The sequence below is a fragment of the Ahaetulla prasina genome, chromosome 6, assembly GCF_028640845.1.
Source record: "Ahaetulla prasina isolate Xishuangbanna chromosome 6, ASM2864084v1, whole genome shotgun sequence".
Lineage (NCBI taxonomy): Eukaryota > Metazoa > Chordata > Lepidosauria > Squamata > Colubridae > Ahaetulla > Ahaetulla prasina.
This window is the reverse complement of record NC_080544.1, coordinates 65,377,062-65,396,132: the sequence shown is the minus strand read 5'-3', so window position 1 is coordinate 65,396,132 and position 19,071 is coordinate 65,377,062. Positions and strand designations below refer to the sequence as shown.

The 19,071-nt window shown below is 39.4% G+C and overlaps 1 protein-coding gene and 1 long non-coding RNA gene across 3 annotated transcripts; one reads left to right on the top strand and one right to left on the bottom strand.

Annotated features, from left to right (window-relative positions):
• Positions 1–1,042: 1,042 nt before the first annotated feature.
• Positions 1,043–2,910, bottom strand: LOC131200580 (uncharacterized). The gene is made up of 2 exons (XR_009155658.1): positions 2,774–2,910; positions 1,043–2,519 (listed from the first exon to the last, which is right to left on the bottom strand). It is a non-coding gene; the product is annotated as an uncharacterized LOC131200580 (long non-coding RNA).
• Positions 2,911–3,067: 157 nt separating this feature from the next.
• On the top strand, positions 3,068–18,945 carry ILKAP (ILK associated serine/threonine phosphatase). Of its 2 annotated transcripts, XM_058187549.1 has the most exons (12): positions 3,068–3,379; positions 4,080–4,145; positions 5,336–5,392; positions 6,363–6,482; positions 7,523–7,649; positions 9,236–9,342; positions 10,037–10,130; positions 10,510–10,597; positions 14,077–14,198; positions 15,145–15,264; positions 15,402–15,483; positions 16,257–18,945. In XM_058187549.1, exons 1-12 carry the CDS (start codon positions 3,325–3,327, stop codon positions 16,395–16,397), a joined length of 1,179 nt encoding a protein of 392 aa, XP_058043532.1. In that variant the 5' UTR covers positions 3,068–3,324; the 3' UTR covers positions 16,398–18,945. The 2 variants fall into 2 exon arrangements, with proteins under 2 accessions (XP_058043532.1, XP_058043533.1); XM_058187550.1 differs by lacking the exon at positions 3,068–3,379 and having other exon boundaries at positions 6,363–6,468.
• The last annotated feature ends 126 nt before the right edge of the window (positions 18,946–19,071 follow it).

Here is a 19,071-nt window from a genome sequence, read left to right as displayed (position 1 = left end):
ATGAGATGCAAAAATCAAAAGGATCAGAATGTCCTTATTATTGAGACAAAATTAGAAAAGTCTTTTAGTTCCTTGTACAAATCAGAAATTGTCAGATATTTCATTATAAAAACAATGAATGAAGTCGTTAGGTCAGTATTCTTGCTTGTATATATTTAGCTCTTCAAATTAAGCAGTCAATAAATATGTACTATCAACTGCACTGGAACCAAAAAAGAAAAAAATGCTCAAGTGGATTGTGGACAGATTAATAGTGGAGCATGCCTTAGGTCAGCCAACCTGAAGAGCATGTCCTTCTATGGTGTGATGGTTGGGTCAAAGCTTGATCTCATGCTTTATTTCATGTTTCTTAGGCCAGCAAACCTACAAAGAACACGAGAGTTTTGAGTTAAGAGATCAAAAGTTTGACCCAAAGCCCTTAGATCAGCAGAAATATTTTGATCAGAATGTAAAAACAGATAAAAATGAGTTGGTGAATTCTGATCTCAGCAAATTGACTGTAATTTATCATATATCAAGCAAGATGGAGCTTTCTGCTGGACTGAATATCCTCAAATGATTGTTATTTATAAGGGGTAGTGAAGACCTAATCACCAGCACATCCTTTTTCTTGGCCTCTGTATTACTGAGGGTGCTGCTTCATTCATTGCTGAAAAAATTCAAGCTGCTAAGAAATACTATCCAGACTTCAACTGAAATAGATAAATCTCTGTTGACTTATTGTAATTCTTTTGTCTTTGTTTGAATGTAAATTTTAAGAATGTTTTTGGAAAGTACTTAGTTCCAGTAACCACAAGGCCTTTGTTGAAAAGAAAATTATTATTTGTTTTCTCCCTACGATGTTAATATTTTGGGAATCTTATCAATAAGAAATTTCTTAACATAAAATGCAACAGGGTAAATTTTCAACTCTGCTCTTTCTCATAGTCTCACATCTTAAGTGGCAATCTCAAGAGGGAAATTAGTTATTATAACATGATGTAATAGAACAACACATGATGCAATAGAACAAGTACTAACTCACACATTTCCATAAAATATACACGCTAGAGGTTGATGTTTATTTACTGGGTGACATAGTTTTCTGTTTCTTCAGCTGCACACACTAAACTAAGGGAGACATTTATCCCATACAGAAGTTCTTTCTATCACCTTCCAGTAGATTAATCCAGCATGACAGACTTGAATATTATTACAAAGCAACAGAAATGAAAGGAACATAATTAGCAAAGAACAACAAATACCATAAGGAAATTGCATACCTCTGGTAATCTGCAGCTATAACACAAGACATTTAACTGTTTAATATGCTATTACTGTCTCTTTTTCTGTAGTGTATTCAATTGCATATACAGTACGAAGGATTTCTAACATTCATAAGCTGAGATTCAGTATCAAGATCTTTCTGTATAACAGAGGTTATAGTTATTTTAATTTTTCTTATTTTGCCTGTGCTTCCATTATCTAGTTTGTCTACATGAGCTCTTCCTGTGATGCCATCTCCAAATGCTGGGAGACTATTTCTCTTGCTTTGTACAGTATATATGTGATTGCTGTGGGAACACCCTTTACCACTGTATAAATAACAATACTGAAGTAATGAGTCTAGTTTTCTTGATGTCTTAAATTATGAGTGTTGGAAATTAGGGTCTTAAACTGTTTGTGTACACTTCAGGCACTGTTCAGTTAAAGAAATAAATGTGGCATTTATGCAAAGGCTAGGCTATGGTTTTGACTGTTTTCTTAATTAAAAGTTGCTATATCATAAAAATTATTTGAATGCCAGAAGTAACCAGAAATAAACATATGCTGCAAAATAATCCCTTCAATTTATAAGGAAAAAGTTCATGAAATAGTTAACACTGTGATCAAATGATACAGTAAATCATACTGTGGTTTGAAATCGTATGCTGACCAAAGCATGATTGTGGCCACATCTCTCCAAACTGACATAATTGATTCAGATTACATAACAATTGATTACGCCTCCACATATAATCTGAATTTGGTTAATTCTTCATTTCTCCAATCCTCAATTCTAGCGGGAAGCAGTGGCAAAAATCTATTTCTGCAGCAGCATTTCTACAAATTCTTTTTCAGTTAACAACTACAGCCATACAAGTTTTTCCCCCCTGCCATATGATAGGGTGGAGGAAATGTTAGCTTTCCATAATTGAGCTAAAGACCTTATCGCAACTAGGTGCACAATACATAGATAGCTTGCTACAGACTGGAAGTAATCTATAATTTCCATAAATTTCTCCTAACCATTTTAAGAGTCCATCACATCATAGTAGCAAAAATCTGTTTGTAATGTAATTAAGATGCTGAAATAGAATTTCACCTTAGTAAAAGTGTTACCCAAATTATGTCTAAGTAAACATTTTAAAAAATCTTAGCAATTTCCAGCGATGGTCTGGTCCCCTGCCTTATTCTTTCAAATCGCTGCTCTCAATCGCCCATGCTTCGCTACTGTCACTTTGTTAAAATGATGGTTATCGCATCTCGGCTGGAAAAACCTGAAAAAGTACGAAACGGCTTTTAGGAATTTTGCAGTCCAAATATGGATACTCCAGCTATTAAATGACGGTGCTTCCTATTTAAATTAAAGGGCAAACTTTGCGGGCCTTCGTGAGGCCTCTATTGCTACAACCGACCAGCCACGAGGACTGAATGCTACTCGTTCTGCTCCGCCCCGCAGAAAGCTCGGGCTACTCGGGCAGCAGCTGTGACACTTCGAGTTTTTAATCTATGAATTTTATCTAGCTATAACCTAATCATTCTCCTTGGGGCTTAAAGCAGTGGCCGGGAGCCTTCCAGACGTACGAGACGATCCACCTCCGGAGCCACCGGGACCACAACCGGTGGACTGCGAACGCCAGAAGCTGCAGCCCCTCCCCCCGCCGCCCCCAAGCGGAAGAAGGCCGAGTTCTGGCGGGAACCAGGTCACCGAAGACATCCCGCAGCCCAGCCCCCCCTCAAGTTTTCTTCCAGGGGAAAGCCCTGGAAGGAGATCGTCCAGGAACCGCCCCCGGAAGTAGCGCGAACGGCTGGTCCATCCTCGCCATCCTTTGTTGGGGGCCACAGAGATAAGACCTCAGACAATTCAGAGGCCACTTGAACGCGCCCTCTCGCTCCCCAAGATTGCCGCGACCACGCCCCTTCTGGAGCGACCGTCGCCTTGAGGGCCTGAGCGCGAAGGGCGGCGCTTGAGTCACCCTGACGCCAATGATTGACAGCTAGACCGGCCTTTGCGCGAGAGGAAGGAGGGGGAGGAGGGAGCGGCTCGCGCTGGCCGGTGCAGCTGCAGCCTCGTTAGGCTGGATGGATCTTTTCGGGGACCTTCCGGAGCCAACTCCTCCGGCTGTGGCAGCAGTAGGTGAGTGGCGGGTCCCTTTTGGGGCTCGGGCCTTCATGTTGGAGGAGGAATAGGCTCGGGAATAGGCCCGAGTCTGCAGGGAACAGGCGAGCTGGGTCAGCTTCACTCTCCCAGGAGCCCTCGGTGTTTCCCTTGCTGCAGTTTCCCCGCGTGCACTGAAGAGGCCTTTACACGCTCTCGCCCCTTTCCCGAGGGAGCAGGAGGGGCTCTCTAGGACCCTAGGAGGCTTGTGACGTTCGAGTACGGAACTGTAATGCTTCGAATTAAGACTCTGCCAAGCGCGAGTCAACGCGCATGCGCTTGTGACCCCACTGGGGAATCCACGCGTCTCATATTGACACTCGGGGGTGACCTCTGGCGGGCGCAGGTAACAGGGTGGCTCCTAATAGTCAGACCCTCAGGAACAGCCAGTCCCACCCGCTTTATAGCTGGAAGGGTGTGATGATAGGATTGCTCTTGCCATAATAATAATAATAATAATAATAATAATAATAATAATAATAATTTATTTTTAAGTTGTAAAAAGTAATGTGTGGAAAATTGGACACTCACTAAAGGACAACAGAGAGCTGTCGAAACTATTTGGTGTTGCTTGGCGGTTTTTGAATTTTTGTAGCTTAATTTGGCCGCCCTAGTCATATTTTTGAAACTGTATGTTAATAGATTGCTCTGTTATTTGGTTTGATTTGGTTTTGTTTAGAGAAAGAGGGACAGAAAGGATCTCTGCTTTTTGATGATCTTCCTCCAATCAGCAACAGTGATTTGGGTATGATTGTTGTCTGCGTCTTGTGTTACTTTTAATTCTCTTGTTTCTCTTGCTTTCACAAGCTAGTTGAGTCCTTGTGCAAAGTTCCCCATAGAGGGTGTGGGAATTCAATAGATTTATCTGGCCCCAATGGCCAGGAATTTGCAGGAATTTTCCCCTGGCTGCTAGTAAAAATACAGCAATGGCTCTATAAGGTTTTTCTGTTGGCTAATACCAATTTTTTTGCTTTATTCTCTATGGACTTCTTGTTTGCATCATATTGGTGCAAAGAGGTATATGTCCCAGTCCTTTTTACTTTTTACATTTTTATAAGTTTAACTTTGTCCTTAAGCAAGACTCCATTCGGTTGTGTATTTAGATTTAATTTAAGATTATTTTCCAGCAATGGAAATGTAAATAATAGAAAGACTAGTAGTAGAAAAGCAAAAGCCGAATCTTAGGTTCTGTGTTCTCCATTCTTTTGTTTGATTCTATCCTTGTTCCATAATTGAACTAACATCATACAAAAATACTAGCCATAACTACTCCATAGTTATTTAACTGAAGCTTTTTCTTAAAGGGAATATTTTAGATGGAGATAGATATATAAATAGGTAGATAATTTTTAGAAATATATATTGTTATGGGAAAGCCATTGGTTGCTGGAGTAACATATTTTGCAAGAAGATCTCAGTTTCATTTCCTGGGGTGGCTGGTACAGAGAGCTCCTACTTACATCCTATATTATTACCAATACTGCTTGACATATCAGATAGTTTTCTTTTGAAACAAAATTTCTAAATACACTGCAAATTTTTTATTTATTTTTTAAGAAATTTTGCTATGACTTAAATTAGTAATTTATACTTCTAGTTAGTTTTATTGGTCAATGACCAAAATAAATTTCTGTCTTACCTCTAGTTATGCCTCTTTTTATAAGCTATATTTTAACATGGATAATGAATGTAATCTTTTCCAGGTTTATTCAAAAGCTATTTTTGTAAGGCCTACTTCTAAGTAAATATAGGATTACAGTCCTAGTGCTTCCCCCTCATTTTATGAATTGAACTTGGTGCCATATGTGAAATGGATAAAATGTTAAGTAGCTATTAAGCTTGGCAGTTTTTTGGAGATGAAACTGCTCAAAAGTCTACTTACTGTGAGATCTGACTACGGTTGTGTATTTCCTTGTTTGGTTGGGGTTTTTTTAGGAGCAGGAAGCTCTTTGCTATTTGATGACCTCCCACCTGCCAGCAGTGGCAACTCAGGTGAGCCATGACTAGATTTATTTTGCTATTTATTACACTGCTCTAATAGGTTACACTTGAGTGTTAGCTGTTTAAGTACCTGTGGTTTACGCTAAATGCACACAGGTAATGTGTCTAAAATGATACTAGAAGAAAGGGTAAAATATCTATGTGATTTTCCTTTTTTCAGATTAGAGAACATCTATGCTGTTCATGTTTTTGTTATGATACTGATCAAGTACTTTAATAGGGTGAGATTACAACTCTGATGTTGCTGAGGCCACAAATATCTACACAAATTTACCTGAGATCAATATTTGTGGAGAAATAGCAATCAGGGAATGGGTTCAGCATGTTCCTTGACATAGTTGGTCCAAATTCAACTTCTAAAGCAGCTTTTCTTTTATTTTATTGGCCTGCATTTCCATGTAGTGTACAATTAGGCTTTTTTACTTCAATTTTAAATATCAAAATTTGTGACAACCTTGGTTTTCTATTTCCAAATATTAAAGCCAATCTAAGCTAAAAGAAAAACCCAAGCATAATTAGGTGACAGAATAATAGAATTGTACAATGTAGCAGCATATGCCATTTGGGGCATATCAAAGTATGCCCATAGAACACTGCTGCTATTTGAGTTGAACTGGCTCAAAGTAAGCTTTCCAAGTGGAGTTCAAGATGCTGGCTTCCACCTTGAAAGCTTCCTAGCAAAGGGCCCAAGTTTCCAACTGGCCCTGTTAGTCCTTTGGAACACTTTAATATGCGTTTTTCCCTTCTTGCATTCAATTTTAGTGGACCCCAATTAACGTACTGGTATTTTATGTGTGCCGTGAACTGGTTTGCAAGGCATCTCATTCTTTTAATTATGTATAGCATTGTGGTGTTTACACAGTGTTTTATGAACTGATTTTATTAGTGCAAAGTTCTTTGACTAAGATGGGTGGCCATATAAAGTCTATAACTAAATAAATAACAAAATTTTGTTTTTCAGCTTATCATCCCACTGAGCAAGTTTCTCTTCCTATGAGCTATGGAAAGGGAGAGAAGAGGAAGTCCACGGAAGGAGAGAAGAATGGGAGTGAAGAACTTGTGGAAAAGAAAGTTTGTAAAGGTTTTCAGACACTCTGAAGCCAAATATTTTGTTCTATTCTAGTGCTGCTTTAAATAATAAAAAAGTGAAATTGTTTTCCTAATATGGTTTTGCCTGTAGCCACTCATAGGAATGGGAGGAGTTGCTGTACATAGATGAAATCCTTCCTGAGTATTTCTTCTACCTTAGATGAATTTGTGTTTCTCCCTCCTTAAGGGTACTAATGCAAATCCTTTTTCACTTAATCATTACAATCATGCTGCTGTCACACATTTTGGCTGCATTCCTTCACAGAACTCAGGGCAGTCAGCATAATTTTTCTTGCAGCTGCCACTTTTAGAGTTCTTATGTTTAAAAAAATTAAGCATACAGATTGCTCTTTAACCTGCTTGAATTCTGTTTGCAAAAACAATATAATGCATAATTAAGATTATTTACCTAATGTAATTAGTACAAATTAGAAGGCTATCCCAAATTGCTCACTATGCCATATATACTTTTTTTTGTGTTGCCAAATTTATATTATTTGGCGCAACATGACTTAGTTGCTCTTGTATTGTTTACATCCTAATGTCATCTTGCCTAGGACATTGTGTTACATCATGGTTTTAATCATGACTTGCTTACTATCTAAATCGTTGATTCAATACATGATTTATAAACTACAGTGAATAGGTCCAAACATCAAACTTAAACCAAAATATTAGATAACGGTTTATGCAGTGTGAGAAGCCTGTCCATATTTATCCTCTTAGTAATGCAGGGAGCATCATAGCTAAACTTCCCCCAGGTTAAATATGGAAACCCAAACACGGTCTCTGAATTTTTCACCTGAATTATAATGTGATGGTAGATGGATAAGCTTTTCTTAGCACCATCCAAATGTTCACATTTTCAGTCAGAGGTACCATACAGGAACTATTTACAATTTCAGTATAGATTATAATGAAGAGGTTGTTAGTATTCTAGTCCTTAATTTTGCTAGCTGACTGTAGTGCTTTTACACAGGAAACATGCTGAGGGATTAAATATGGGTGCATCTTTGCTCTGTTTTTCTTTAGATTCTGCAGGTATTCTTGGTTTGAAGGGTTATGTAGCAGAGAGGAAAGGTGAGCGAGAAGAGATGCAAGATGCCCATGTTATTTTGAATGATATCACAGAAGAGTGCAGTCCTTTGTCCTCTCAAATGTGAGTTACATAATTACTTTTGGAGTGGATCTTTGTGTTTTCCTCCTGCTTAGCCCAGGATGGTTTTCATTGCTTATCTGGATGGTAACTTCAGCTGGTTAATTTTGTTTTAACTTTCTATAATGCTATAATGATGCAAAAAGTATATTTTCTTTTAAATGTCACTGATTTAGGAAGCCTGACTAAAAAGAGAATCCAAAACATCTAAAAAAGATGTCATTCACTCTTTAACATTCTCATTTTTAAAATTTAATTTTTGCAGAATAAAATGACAAAAATTCTTTCCCAAAGAAATGATTGGGATGAAAATAAAACATTAACTCCCCCCAAACTGAATTAAAAATATTGATAATTATGTATATACAATATTGTATATGCTCTTTTTTAATAGATCTATTTTATATTTTGAGTTTCTAGCTTATTCCAGACGGGCATTTCTGTTTAATTATTTACATTTTTAGCATGATCTTCTTTTATTTTCCACATTAACCACGAAAGAAAAGATTCTTCCCACATGGAACATAATGTTAAACTTGTGTATAAAGTAATTTGACATCACAGTCTTCATGTATATATAAGGCATCGATAATAGTAATGCAATATTATTTAATATGCACTTCTATCTAAATATAGCATAGATAAAACAAATATAACACAACATAAACTAATACCAGCAAGAAAACAATAATCAATAATAAAATACCTAAATATCAGCACATCATCTTTGCTGAATAGAATTCTTTATTGGGCAAGTGTGATTGGACACACAAAGAATTTGTCTTGGGTGCATAAGCTCACCATGTATATATCAACAGCAAGTAATAGGTCATAGATCATAAATCATAATTACAATTAGTAATCATAAATTACAAATTACATAAATTACAAACAACAATTGATAAATCATAAGAAACCAATAGGAGAAGATAGTAGAAAATATGAGAAATGAGACAGTGCTGTAGGAATTAAGTGTTCAGCAGAGTGATGGCATGAGGGGAAATCTGGTTGTTTTGGCAATGCTCTATAGTGGTGTCCTGAGGGGAGAAGTTGAAATAGGTAGTGTCCAGGATGTGAGGCGTCTGTAGATATTTCTCAGTCCTCTTTCTCGTTCATGCAGCATACAGATCCTCAATGGAAGGCAGGCTGTTTGCTGTTGTTTTTTCAGCAGTCCTAATTATCTTTGAAGCAAAGAAACCTTCCTACATAAAGATCCTGAGAAAACAAATATTTAAGAGAGTTTTTTTCAAACTTCAAAAGATCAGACTCCAAACTACTGATCAAAAGGAGCGTCTCTATATTTGCATTGAGGACAAGGAAAAAAATCCTGTAGAAGTGAAAGTATAGAATTTTCTTGTACAGGTACTGGAGTCTTTTCAACTGTTAAGGGAAATTTTGGATTTGGAAAATGTAAAACAGATCACTTTTACTTTCCTGAGGCTAGGAAACATTCCCATGTGTCGGTTGCAGGAAAGATTTTTTTTTCTGGATCTTATGTTACAATTTCTTCAGCTCTCTTGATGAATACAAATTCAGTATCATGGCCAATTTCAGAGTGAGAACAGTCTGTATCTGTATTTTCTTTATAGAACACGTGTCTCATATTTTGCTGTTTTTGATGGCCATGGAGGAGTTAGAGCTTCAACATACGCTGCACAGAATCTGCATCAAAACCTAATCAGAAAATTTCCTAAAGGTCAGAAAATGTGGTGGTATTCTTTGAGTTCTACTTCTGTTGACTTGGAGTTCTACTACTGACTTTTTTTTTTTATTTGAATTTATATCCCGCCCTTCTCCGAAGACTCAGGGCGGCTTACATTGTGTTAAGCAATAGTCTTCATCCATTTGTATATTATATACAAAGTCAGCTTTTATTGCCCCCAACAATCTGGGTCCTCATTTTACCTACCTTATAAAGGATGGAAGGCTAAGTCAACCTTGGGCCTGGTGGGACTTGAACTTGTAGTAATTGCAAGCAGCTGTGTTAATAACAGACTGCTTAGTCTGTTGAGCCACCAGAGGCCCTTTTAACTGTTAAAGACTTGGATCTGTTAATAGGATATTCTTATAAAGTATCCTTGGGAAGATATACACTGATTTAAGAATGTGAGGTAATTAAACAACATCAAGCAGTATATGAAGGATAACTTGGGTAAAACCGAATCTAAATTATTAATCTGATTTGTAGACTTTTTTAATCCCATAGTCATGCAGGATTAAGCAAAATAATTTTCCTTTCACCGTGAATGCTGAATTTTCTGTTTTCTCTGAGAACTGCAAAAAATGGCTGGGGTGTCAATTCTGGAGTGGGTGGTGCCAATTCTTTCTAATATTTTCTCCATTAACCTCCAATTAGGTATCTAATTGTTCCCTTTGAATCTATAAAACAGGAGAGGTACCCAGTGTGGAGAAAGCAATAAGGAGATGCATTTTGGATACTTTCAAACACACAGATGAAGAATTTCTTAAACAGGCTTCCAGCCAGTAAGTATATACTTATCAGGGACATAATATGTAAAGGTATTTGAAGTTGAACCTCTGTAAGAAAGTTGGATAGGATGCAGCTTTGAATTTTTTTCTTCTGTCAACCAGTTTCTGCATAAGGAAAGGTAGCCATTTGAGAAGAATATTATCTGATATTTGTTTGCTACTTTTAGAACTTTGATAGGAGAGGAAGGTATTCCAACATGCATTCTGGAATATTTCACTTGAAAAGAAAATACCAGCAAGGCTGTATTATATGTGTGGGGTTCCATAGGGCCTAACATTTCTATCTTTGTAATGGGGGACTTGGTATCTTGTTAGAATCACTTTGAGTAGTTGGACTCATCTTTGTTTTGCCCCCAATTTCGGAAACCTGCAGGAAACCTGCATGGAAAGACGGTTCTACGGCAACCTGTGTGCTGGTGATTGATAATACTCTGTACATTGCCAACCTTGGCGACAGTAGAGTAAGTCATACTGAAAATTGTGGATCCAGATTATATGTGTTTTATAGTACTAACCAAGAGTAATTGTTTTATTTCAGTGATAAGATGATATAGCAACTATCCTTTAATTCAGAATATAGAATAGAATATTTTAATTTGTATACCGCCCTTCTCCCAAAGGACTCAGGGCGGTGAACAGGCAGATAAAATACAAACATACACAATAGTAAAAACAACCCTTAAAAAACTGATTTAAATTTGCCCAAATATTAAAATAACATACACCCCCATAAAATTACAAAAATTTAAATTTTAAAAACCCATCAAAAGTCAATTAAAATTTAAAGATAAAAAATCAAGCTAGTCCAGCCATACGAAATAAATAGGTTTTAAGTTCGCGGCGAAAGGTCCTAAGGTCTGGTAGTTGTCGAAGTCCGAGGGGAAGTTCGTTCCACAGGGTCGGAGCCCCCACAGAGAAGGCCCTCCCCCTGGGGGCCGCCAGTCGACACTGTTTGGCTGACGGCACCCTGAGGAGTCCCTCTCTGTGGGAGCGCACCGGGCAATGGGAGATCGAAGCCGGCAGTAGACGGTCCCGTAAATAACCCGGTCCTAAGCCATGGAGCGCTTTAAAGGTGGTAACCAATACTTTGAAGCGCACCCGGAAAACAACAGGTAGCCAGTGCAGACTGTGCAGGATAGGTGTTACGTGGGAGCTCCGAATCGCTCCCTCAATAACCCGCGCAGCCGCATTCTGGACTAGCTGAAGTCTCCGGGTGCTCTTCAAGGGGAGCCCCATGTAGAGAGCATTGCAGTAGTCCAGGCGAGAGGTAACGAGAGCATGAGTGACCGTGCATAAGGCATCCCGGTCCAGAAAGGGACGCAACTGGCGGATCAGGCGAACCTGATAAAAAGCTCTCCTGGAGATGGTCGCCAAATGATCTTCAAAGGACAGCCGACCATCCAGGAGCACGCCCAAGTTGCGTACCTTCTCCATCGGGGCCAATGACTCACCCCCGACAGACAGCCGCATCTGCAGCTGACTGTACCGAGATGCTGGCATCCACAGCCACTCCGTCTTGGAGGGATTAAGTTTGAGCCTGTTCCTCCCCATCCAGACCCGTACGGCTTCCAAACACCGGGACAGCACTTCGACAGCTTCACTGGGGTGGCCCGGGGTGGAAAAGTACAGCTGAGTGTCATCAGCGTACAGTTGGTATCTCACCCCAAAGCCCCTGATGATCTCACCCAGCGGCTTCATATAGATGTTGAACAGGAGGGGTGAGAGAATCGACCCCTGCGGTACCCCACACATGAGGCACCTCGGAGTCGATCTCTGCCCCCCTGTCAACACCGTCTGTGTCCGGTCAGAGAGGTAGGAGGAGAACCACTGATAAACGGTGCCTCCCACTCCCAACCCCTCCAACCAGCGCAGCAGGATACCATGGTCGATGGTATCAAAAGCTGCTGAGAGGTCTAATAGGACCAGGGCAGAGGAGTAACCCTTGTCCCTGGCCCTCCAGAGATCATCCACCAGTGCGACCAAAGCTGTCTCCGTACTGTATCCGGGCCGGAAGCCGGACTGGAACGGGTCTAGATAGACAGCTTCATCCAGGTGCTGGGGTAGCTGACATGCCACCACACTCTCTACAACCTTCGCGGTGAAGCGAAGATTGGAGACTGGCCGGTAATTCCCTAAAACAGCTGGGTCCAGGGAAGGCTTCTTGAGGAGGGTTCTCACCACCGCCTCTTTCAAGGCAGCGGGAAAGATCCCCTCCCGCAATGAAGCATTTGTAATCCCCCGGAGCCAGCCTCGTGTCACCTCCTGAGTAGCCAGTACTAACCAGGAGGGGCACGGATCCAGTAAACATGTAGTGGCATTCAGCCTACCCAGTAACCTGTCCATGTCCTCGGGAGTCACAGGATCAAAGTCATCCCAAACCACCTCAACAAGACGGGTCTCGGAACCCTCGCCTGGATCTACCCAATTTTGATCCAATCCGTCCCGAAGCTGAACGATTTTATCGTATAGATAACTGTTAAACTCCTCGGCACGCCCTTGTAGGGGGTCCTCCGGCCCCTCCTGATGAAGGAGAGAGCGGGTAACCCGAAACAGGGCGGCCGGGCGGTTATCTGCCGACGCAATGAGGGAGAAAACGTAGAAACGCTTCGCATCCTTCAGTGCCACTAGGTAGGTCCTACTATAGGACCTAACTAGTGTCCGGTCAGCCTCAGAACGGCTAGATCTCCAGATACTTTCTAGGCGTCTTCTCCGGCACTTCATCTCCCTCAGCTCCTCAGAGAACCAAGGAGCTGGTTGAGACCGACGCCGGGTCAGAGGCCGCAAAGGCACGACACGGTCCAAAGCTCCAGCCGCGGCCTGTTCCCAGGCCGCAACTAGTTCTTCAGTCGTGTCATGGGCCAGGTGCTCGGGAAACGGCCCAAGCTCCGTCAGGAACCTCTCCGGGTCCATCAGCGCATTGGTTCCGTCTCCCTGCGGTGGTGGGTAGCGGTCAGAAAGTCTAGACGAAGGAGAAAATGATCTGACCATGACAGACGTTCAACAACTAAATCATTTAAAACCAGATCATTCAACCACTGGCCAGAGATAAAAATCAAGTCTAGGGTGCCTCCCCCGACGTGGGTAGGGCCGTCGATTAGTTGACTCAGGTCCATGGCCGTCATGGAAGCCATGAACTCCTGAGCTGCTGAGGAAGCTGCGCCGGCTGATGGCAAATTGAAATCCCCCATGACCAACAGTCTAGGGGTTTCAACTGCCAACCCGGCCAGCAACTCCAACAGCTCAGGCAGGGCTGTTGTCACGCAGCAAGGAGCCAGGTACGTGATCAACAAGCCCACCTGAGTCCTACGACCCCACTTCACGTAGAAGGTTTCACACCCAGCTATCTGAGGCACAGTAACTGTTTTGCAGTTTCTTTACCAAAAGACCAGAAGAATGACACAGACTACTCTTATACCAGTAGTGAGCACCTTGTAGTAGCTGGGTGATTTTGGAGAGGGGTATTCTTAGTGACCTAGTGGTTGATGATGTCTTTTTTTAAAAAAAAAAATTCTTGAAGATGGGTGTAGGTAAGCACTGGTAGCCTTTTGCTACCTCGTTAGAATGCTTGAAATTTCAATACAGTAGGGGTTGGCAACCTTTCAACACCCAGCACCATTACATGAAGTCAAGGGATATCCCAGATATCTCAAAATAAACAATGCTCAGGAAGTTGGCAATCTTACCCTGATCTCAATCTTATTGTTTGGTTGTGGGGTGAGGTTTTAGTTTTTTTGGGTTTTTTTGGCTTATTTTTCTAAAAAAAATTGTTCCAGCTTCATTTGAGAGGGTTGGCAGTGCTGCTTTGAGGACAGTGGGACCTTTGTTCCCCAGATGTCATTTGTTAAGGACTACAGTACAGTGTGCTGCTTAGATCTTGCTAGCAGAGACTTTATGCTTATAGCCCTTGCACTTGCTTACAAGAGTTATTTTGTCAATACAGGCAATTCTTTGCCGTTACAATGAAGAGACTCAGAAGCACACAGCTTTGAGTCTTAGTAAAGAACATAACCCAACTCAGTATGATGAGCGGATGAGGATCCAAAAGGCTGGAGGCAATGTCAGGTAACAAACAGCAAGCAACAAAGGGAAATGATGGGAAGGAATTTCAGAGTTGCCAAAAATTTCAGCAACTTCTTGGGAAATTTATGTGGTACAGAGCTTAAAATGATGTTGCCAATTTGGTGTTGAAAATCGAGGTTGAAAGCCCTATGGATCTCACTGGCTGATTTAGGGACACTCTCTAAACTCAATTTTCCTTTTGTTATGGGAATAAAGTTAAAAGCATCTATATCAGGTTGAAAATGTATTAAATGTTGGGTATTTAATAATGAGTATTATACATACGCATGCACAAACTCCATATAAACTGCGATTTGGCAAATATATTTTAATTGGTATTTAACATTGAGGTTCTAACAGATGTTTCATTAACAAAATGGTAAAACAGGTTTTCCCAGCTTGACCCCCATCAGATGTATTGGATTGCCAATCCTAGCTATTTTTGATGATGCCGTTATTGATTATATATGAGTAACAATGTCCTGTAATACAGAGGACTTCCAGATAATTGTTTAGAGAAATTAATGACTTGAGTATTGATTTCTGTTTTTAAATATAAAGAAAATACTTGTATGTTGCTTTTAGTCACATTCTAAAATTAGAGATTGAGGCTGCAAAAGGAATTTTTTCAGCCATTTGTGAACTCTGTAGACAAATTGAAAGATTCTAGATTTTTCTTTCTTTGACCTGCTGAGTCTCTAGATAGTCTTGACCTACAACTGCCATCACTCTGGATTAGTGGCTATGTTTGGTAGAGATTATGAGTGTTGTAAACCAAGGTTTCCATGGATCTACAGTTCAGAATTACAATCCATATGTCAGGGTTCCAAGTAACTTACCCGTAGCAAACTGACTGAGGTCATTTTGAGATTTCAGCACTGACACCATATTTTAAGGACTTAATTTAGTGACATAATTATAAATCCAGCACCCTCCTTTCTCTGTTTAGAGAAGGACGTGTTCTGGGTGTCCTGGAGGTCTCCCGCTCTATTGGAGATGGACAGTACAAGCGATTTGGGGTTATCTCAGTGCCAGATGTCAAACGCTGTCAACTTACACACAATGACAGGTAAAACTGAAACAGTACCAAGGTAAGGAAATATATGTGATGACTCTTCCTAAGTGGCTTCAAAAGTATAAGTACATGCTTTTTTCTTTTTTTCTTTTTTGTATTTGGGTACATCTTACTGTCAGTTACTTTTGCAGATTTATCCTATTGGCCTGTGATGGTCTCTTTAAAGTCTTTTCACCAGAAGAAGCTGTGAACTTCATCATGTGTTGTTTGGAGGTGAGAGGAGGAGGGTTGTATTGAGAAATCAAGAGGATGGTGAAAAAGAAATTACATGTCATTTATTTCAGTTGGGCTTGTTCCTCTTTTCCACTTACTGTTTTGCCATTTCATTGCTGAACTTTTTATTACTGCTTGCTAAAAGGATCGTAGCAAACAATGTTTGAGAAGCAGCTGAGCTCTTTTGTTCTTTTCTGTTTTCTATTCTGTGTGCTGTATCTTTGCTTTCAACTTCAGAACAAACTTTGATTATTCCATCAAATGACAAGATTATTGCCCAAGTGTTGCTTTCTCTCTCAGATTAGGAATCCGAGATAGCCGTTTATTTTGCCCCTGCAGCATGGCCCTCTTAATAAACAGGGCAGCAGTACTGAGACTGCAGAGTGGGTGATTTTGCTTCCTGTTTAAATGCAGAAAAGGTGTACAGGAGCATTCCTATTATGTGACATTATTTTTGTGGGAGAATAAAGACTAATACATGTAATATTATATGGACTTCAATCCATTCCGATGTATTGTAATGTTAGAGTCAAGGCAAGATAACTGTTTTGTTATTTTTTTGGATTTATTTCAGCAAATGAGGTTATCTTTCTTTTTAAAAAAGGACTGTTCTATTGAGAATATGCAAATAACTATCTTCAAGCCTAAGTTATTACCTGTAGACCGAGAGGTATGATGAAGATTCAAGATGTCAGATGAGATATGATTATATAAAATTACCTGATTGGAGTGAAAGTAAATTACCCTGATTTGTGTGATCTACTTCTCAACAGGATAAAGCTGTTCCCACAAGAGATGCCAAATCTTCCATTGACACAAAGTATGAAGCAGCCTGCAACAGGCTAGCCAACAAAGCAGTGCAGCGAGGATCAGCAGATAATGTCACTGTGATGGTGGTTCGGATTGAACAATGATGGGACAAATATGTGCAAGGAAGATCCATAACAGCATGCAGCAAATTTAATAGAACACGATAGTGTGTTTGTGAAATGTGCGCGTGTGTAGAATCTTATGGATTTTCCCCCATATGCTTATTTGTAAATAAAAGGGTTTTTTATAAGCATTCAGGTCAGTTCATTGTTTCATAAATTGTAAGTAATTGGGTCTTCTGTTTTCCTCCTGAATGGGCTACAGGCAGCAATCTAACAAAATTTCCTGCAGATAGTCATATTGTTTGCTGTCTTACAAGATGCTTCAGGTTCCAGTATCCCAGTTTAAAAAAGACATGCACAAAGGGCACAGGTATATTTTATTGGCAACTTGTTTTAACTGAGCATGGGTTCTAATCCTATATATACTTTTGATTCAGGCTGCATGGATACTACCTCAAGTAGTATTTATATAGCTATATGCAAAATAGATTAAATTTCTAGATTAAATTAACTTGAGCTAGAAAGTGAGGTTAGATTAGATTTTAAATGCATGGAATATGGCATTGTTAGATTCTTTAGGCTGAAGTCTTGGAAGAAAGTATATCAGAATACGTCTATCTTATGAATAGGATTTGGCTGTCATTGAGATGATCATATTTATAGTGACTGAAATTAGTGGGGGTTTTCTGTCTGAATTTAAATAAAGATATAGAGTAAATTTGTGCCTTGGGTCAGCATTGACATGCCAGTGTAGCTTGAGAGAACTAGCTAACAGTGAATTATGGTTTATTTTCAGTTATGATACAAATTGTGGTTTGTTTGTTTGCTTGCACATAAACATTCAGGAAAAATTTCAAGGTATGAATTCATATGTGAGGAAAGCCTTTGTAAGAACACTGTTCTCTTTTTTGTGAAATAACGTTCTCCTCTTATAGATGCATAAACGCTGTCCATTTTTAATATGTCAGCTTTAGATGTACTTTCTAAGTACCATTATTCTCATTATTTAATTTATAGGAATAGAATTAAGCTATTATGGGTGAGATAATACTCAGTGGTGACAACTATAAGTAAAGCAGGGGGGGAAGATTGGGACAATAGGAGTAGAATGCACCACCAACTCAATGTGAGCAAACGGGGGGGAAAGGACAAGTTAATTTCGGATTGCATTAAATGAAGCTTTGTAGCTCATGGGAAATAGTAACTGTAGATATTCTATTCTGAATTTGGGATCCTATGCCTATTCTGGATATACCGCTTAAATAGCACATGAAGGAGTCAGAATGGATTTAGGGGGAAACTGTTAGGATGAGGCACAATGAGCCTCATGAAGAACAACTAAAGATTTAGTTTATTTAGCATATTTATCTTGCAATAGAGAAAGCTAAGGGAGATACAATAGTGGGCTATACTGTAAACAGCTAAAATGTGCTACGTACAAAAGGGGATGGACCTGTTCTCAGTTGACACTGAAAAAACAAGGATCAACAAGCCAAATTAAATGAAAGATTCGGGCTTCAAGTAAGGATTAGTTAAGCTGGGTATTGAGAAAAGCTTAATGGATTCTTGTATTGAGCAAAGATATATTAAATGATCTGTATGCTTGTTCCAACTCAGAGCTTCTATGTTTCTAAGTGACATTGGGGTGCAGTTAAGCCAACAATCGTTTGGCTCATGCGTGGATGTCAGCAGCTGAGGTTATCAATCACATAATAAAGTATTTGCTAAGCGGCCCTTACATTCTCAGTTTAGTTTTTAATATCCTTTGCAAGTATTACCGTGCTGTTAACTATTTGATAGAAGCTGTTCAACAAATGGAATTCAAACTAGGAAAAAATATTCTCCAATTGAAAAATACATCTTCAGTCAAACATTTTCAATATAGAAGCGTTCAGAGTTTAGGTTAAGCCTACCCATTTGACTGGACAACTAGAATTTCAAAAGTATCTGTAAACAATTAGATATAAAATTATATCTATAAATTGGTGCTGTCTGTTGAAATTATTGAGATATTGGGACTGGCTCCATGGTTTTTTAATATAATAAATCTACTAAAGAGTCACTTTTTTCCTGTGCGTCAGCTTCATTGTTTGGCCTATTTCTTTTGTAACTAAATAAAACACATTTAAAAGTGGGTGAATGTGTTCATTAATTTTTTTAACACAGTAAACTAGAGTTGCTGTAAAAATATACTTTATAGTGTATATATGCATGCACACCAGGATATATAAGTAAATACATAAGCATACAAAAGAGCTGCAATTTGCAGATGATTGATTGTACTGCAGGGCAGGGCAGACCTAGGCCTTATCAAGCCAGTAGCATTTCCAGAATAAGAAGGGTGGATGCACAATTTACTGAGAATATGTTTTCCCTAAAATAGAGCTTTTATAATGCTCAGCCTAATCAGTCTGATGCCTAGAATTCTAAATGTTCTGCAGATGCTTCTGCCCTCTAGTGGTCTTTAAAAGTGAAATTGAATTTGACTTTCCAGTTCTTATAGTCTTTTCAAATTTTCAAATTCTGAGCAGGCAAGTAGCTTACTAGAAATTTATCTGTATACAAAAGAAAACAAAATCCTTTTGAATATAGAACGCTGGGTATCAAAAAATCCTCCCTTTTCTGGATCTTGTAGCTACTTTTACTTTTTTTTACTTTTTCTTTCTTTTTTTAGGAAAGGATCCTAAAATGCCATTATTTCTGAGTTTTCTGAATA

Bases quoted from the DNA above. Each gene is read 5' to 3' on its own strand.
- ILKAP (XM_058187549.1), top strand. From the start codon at position 3,325: ATGGATCTTTTCGGGGACCTTCCGGAGCCAACTCCTCCGGCTGTGGCA. The intron at 9,343-10,036 runs GTCAGAAAATGT...TCTATAAAACAG, and splicing joins AATCAGAAAATTTCCTAAAG to GAGAGGTACCCAGTGTGGAG. The intron at 15,484-16,256 runs GTGAGAGGAGGA...ACTTCTCAACAG, and splicing joins TCATCATGTGTTGTTTGGAG to GATAAAGCTGTTCCCACAAG.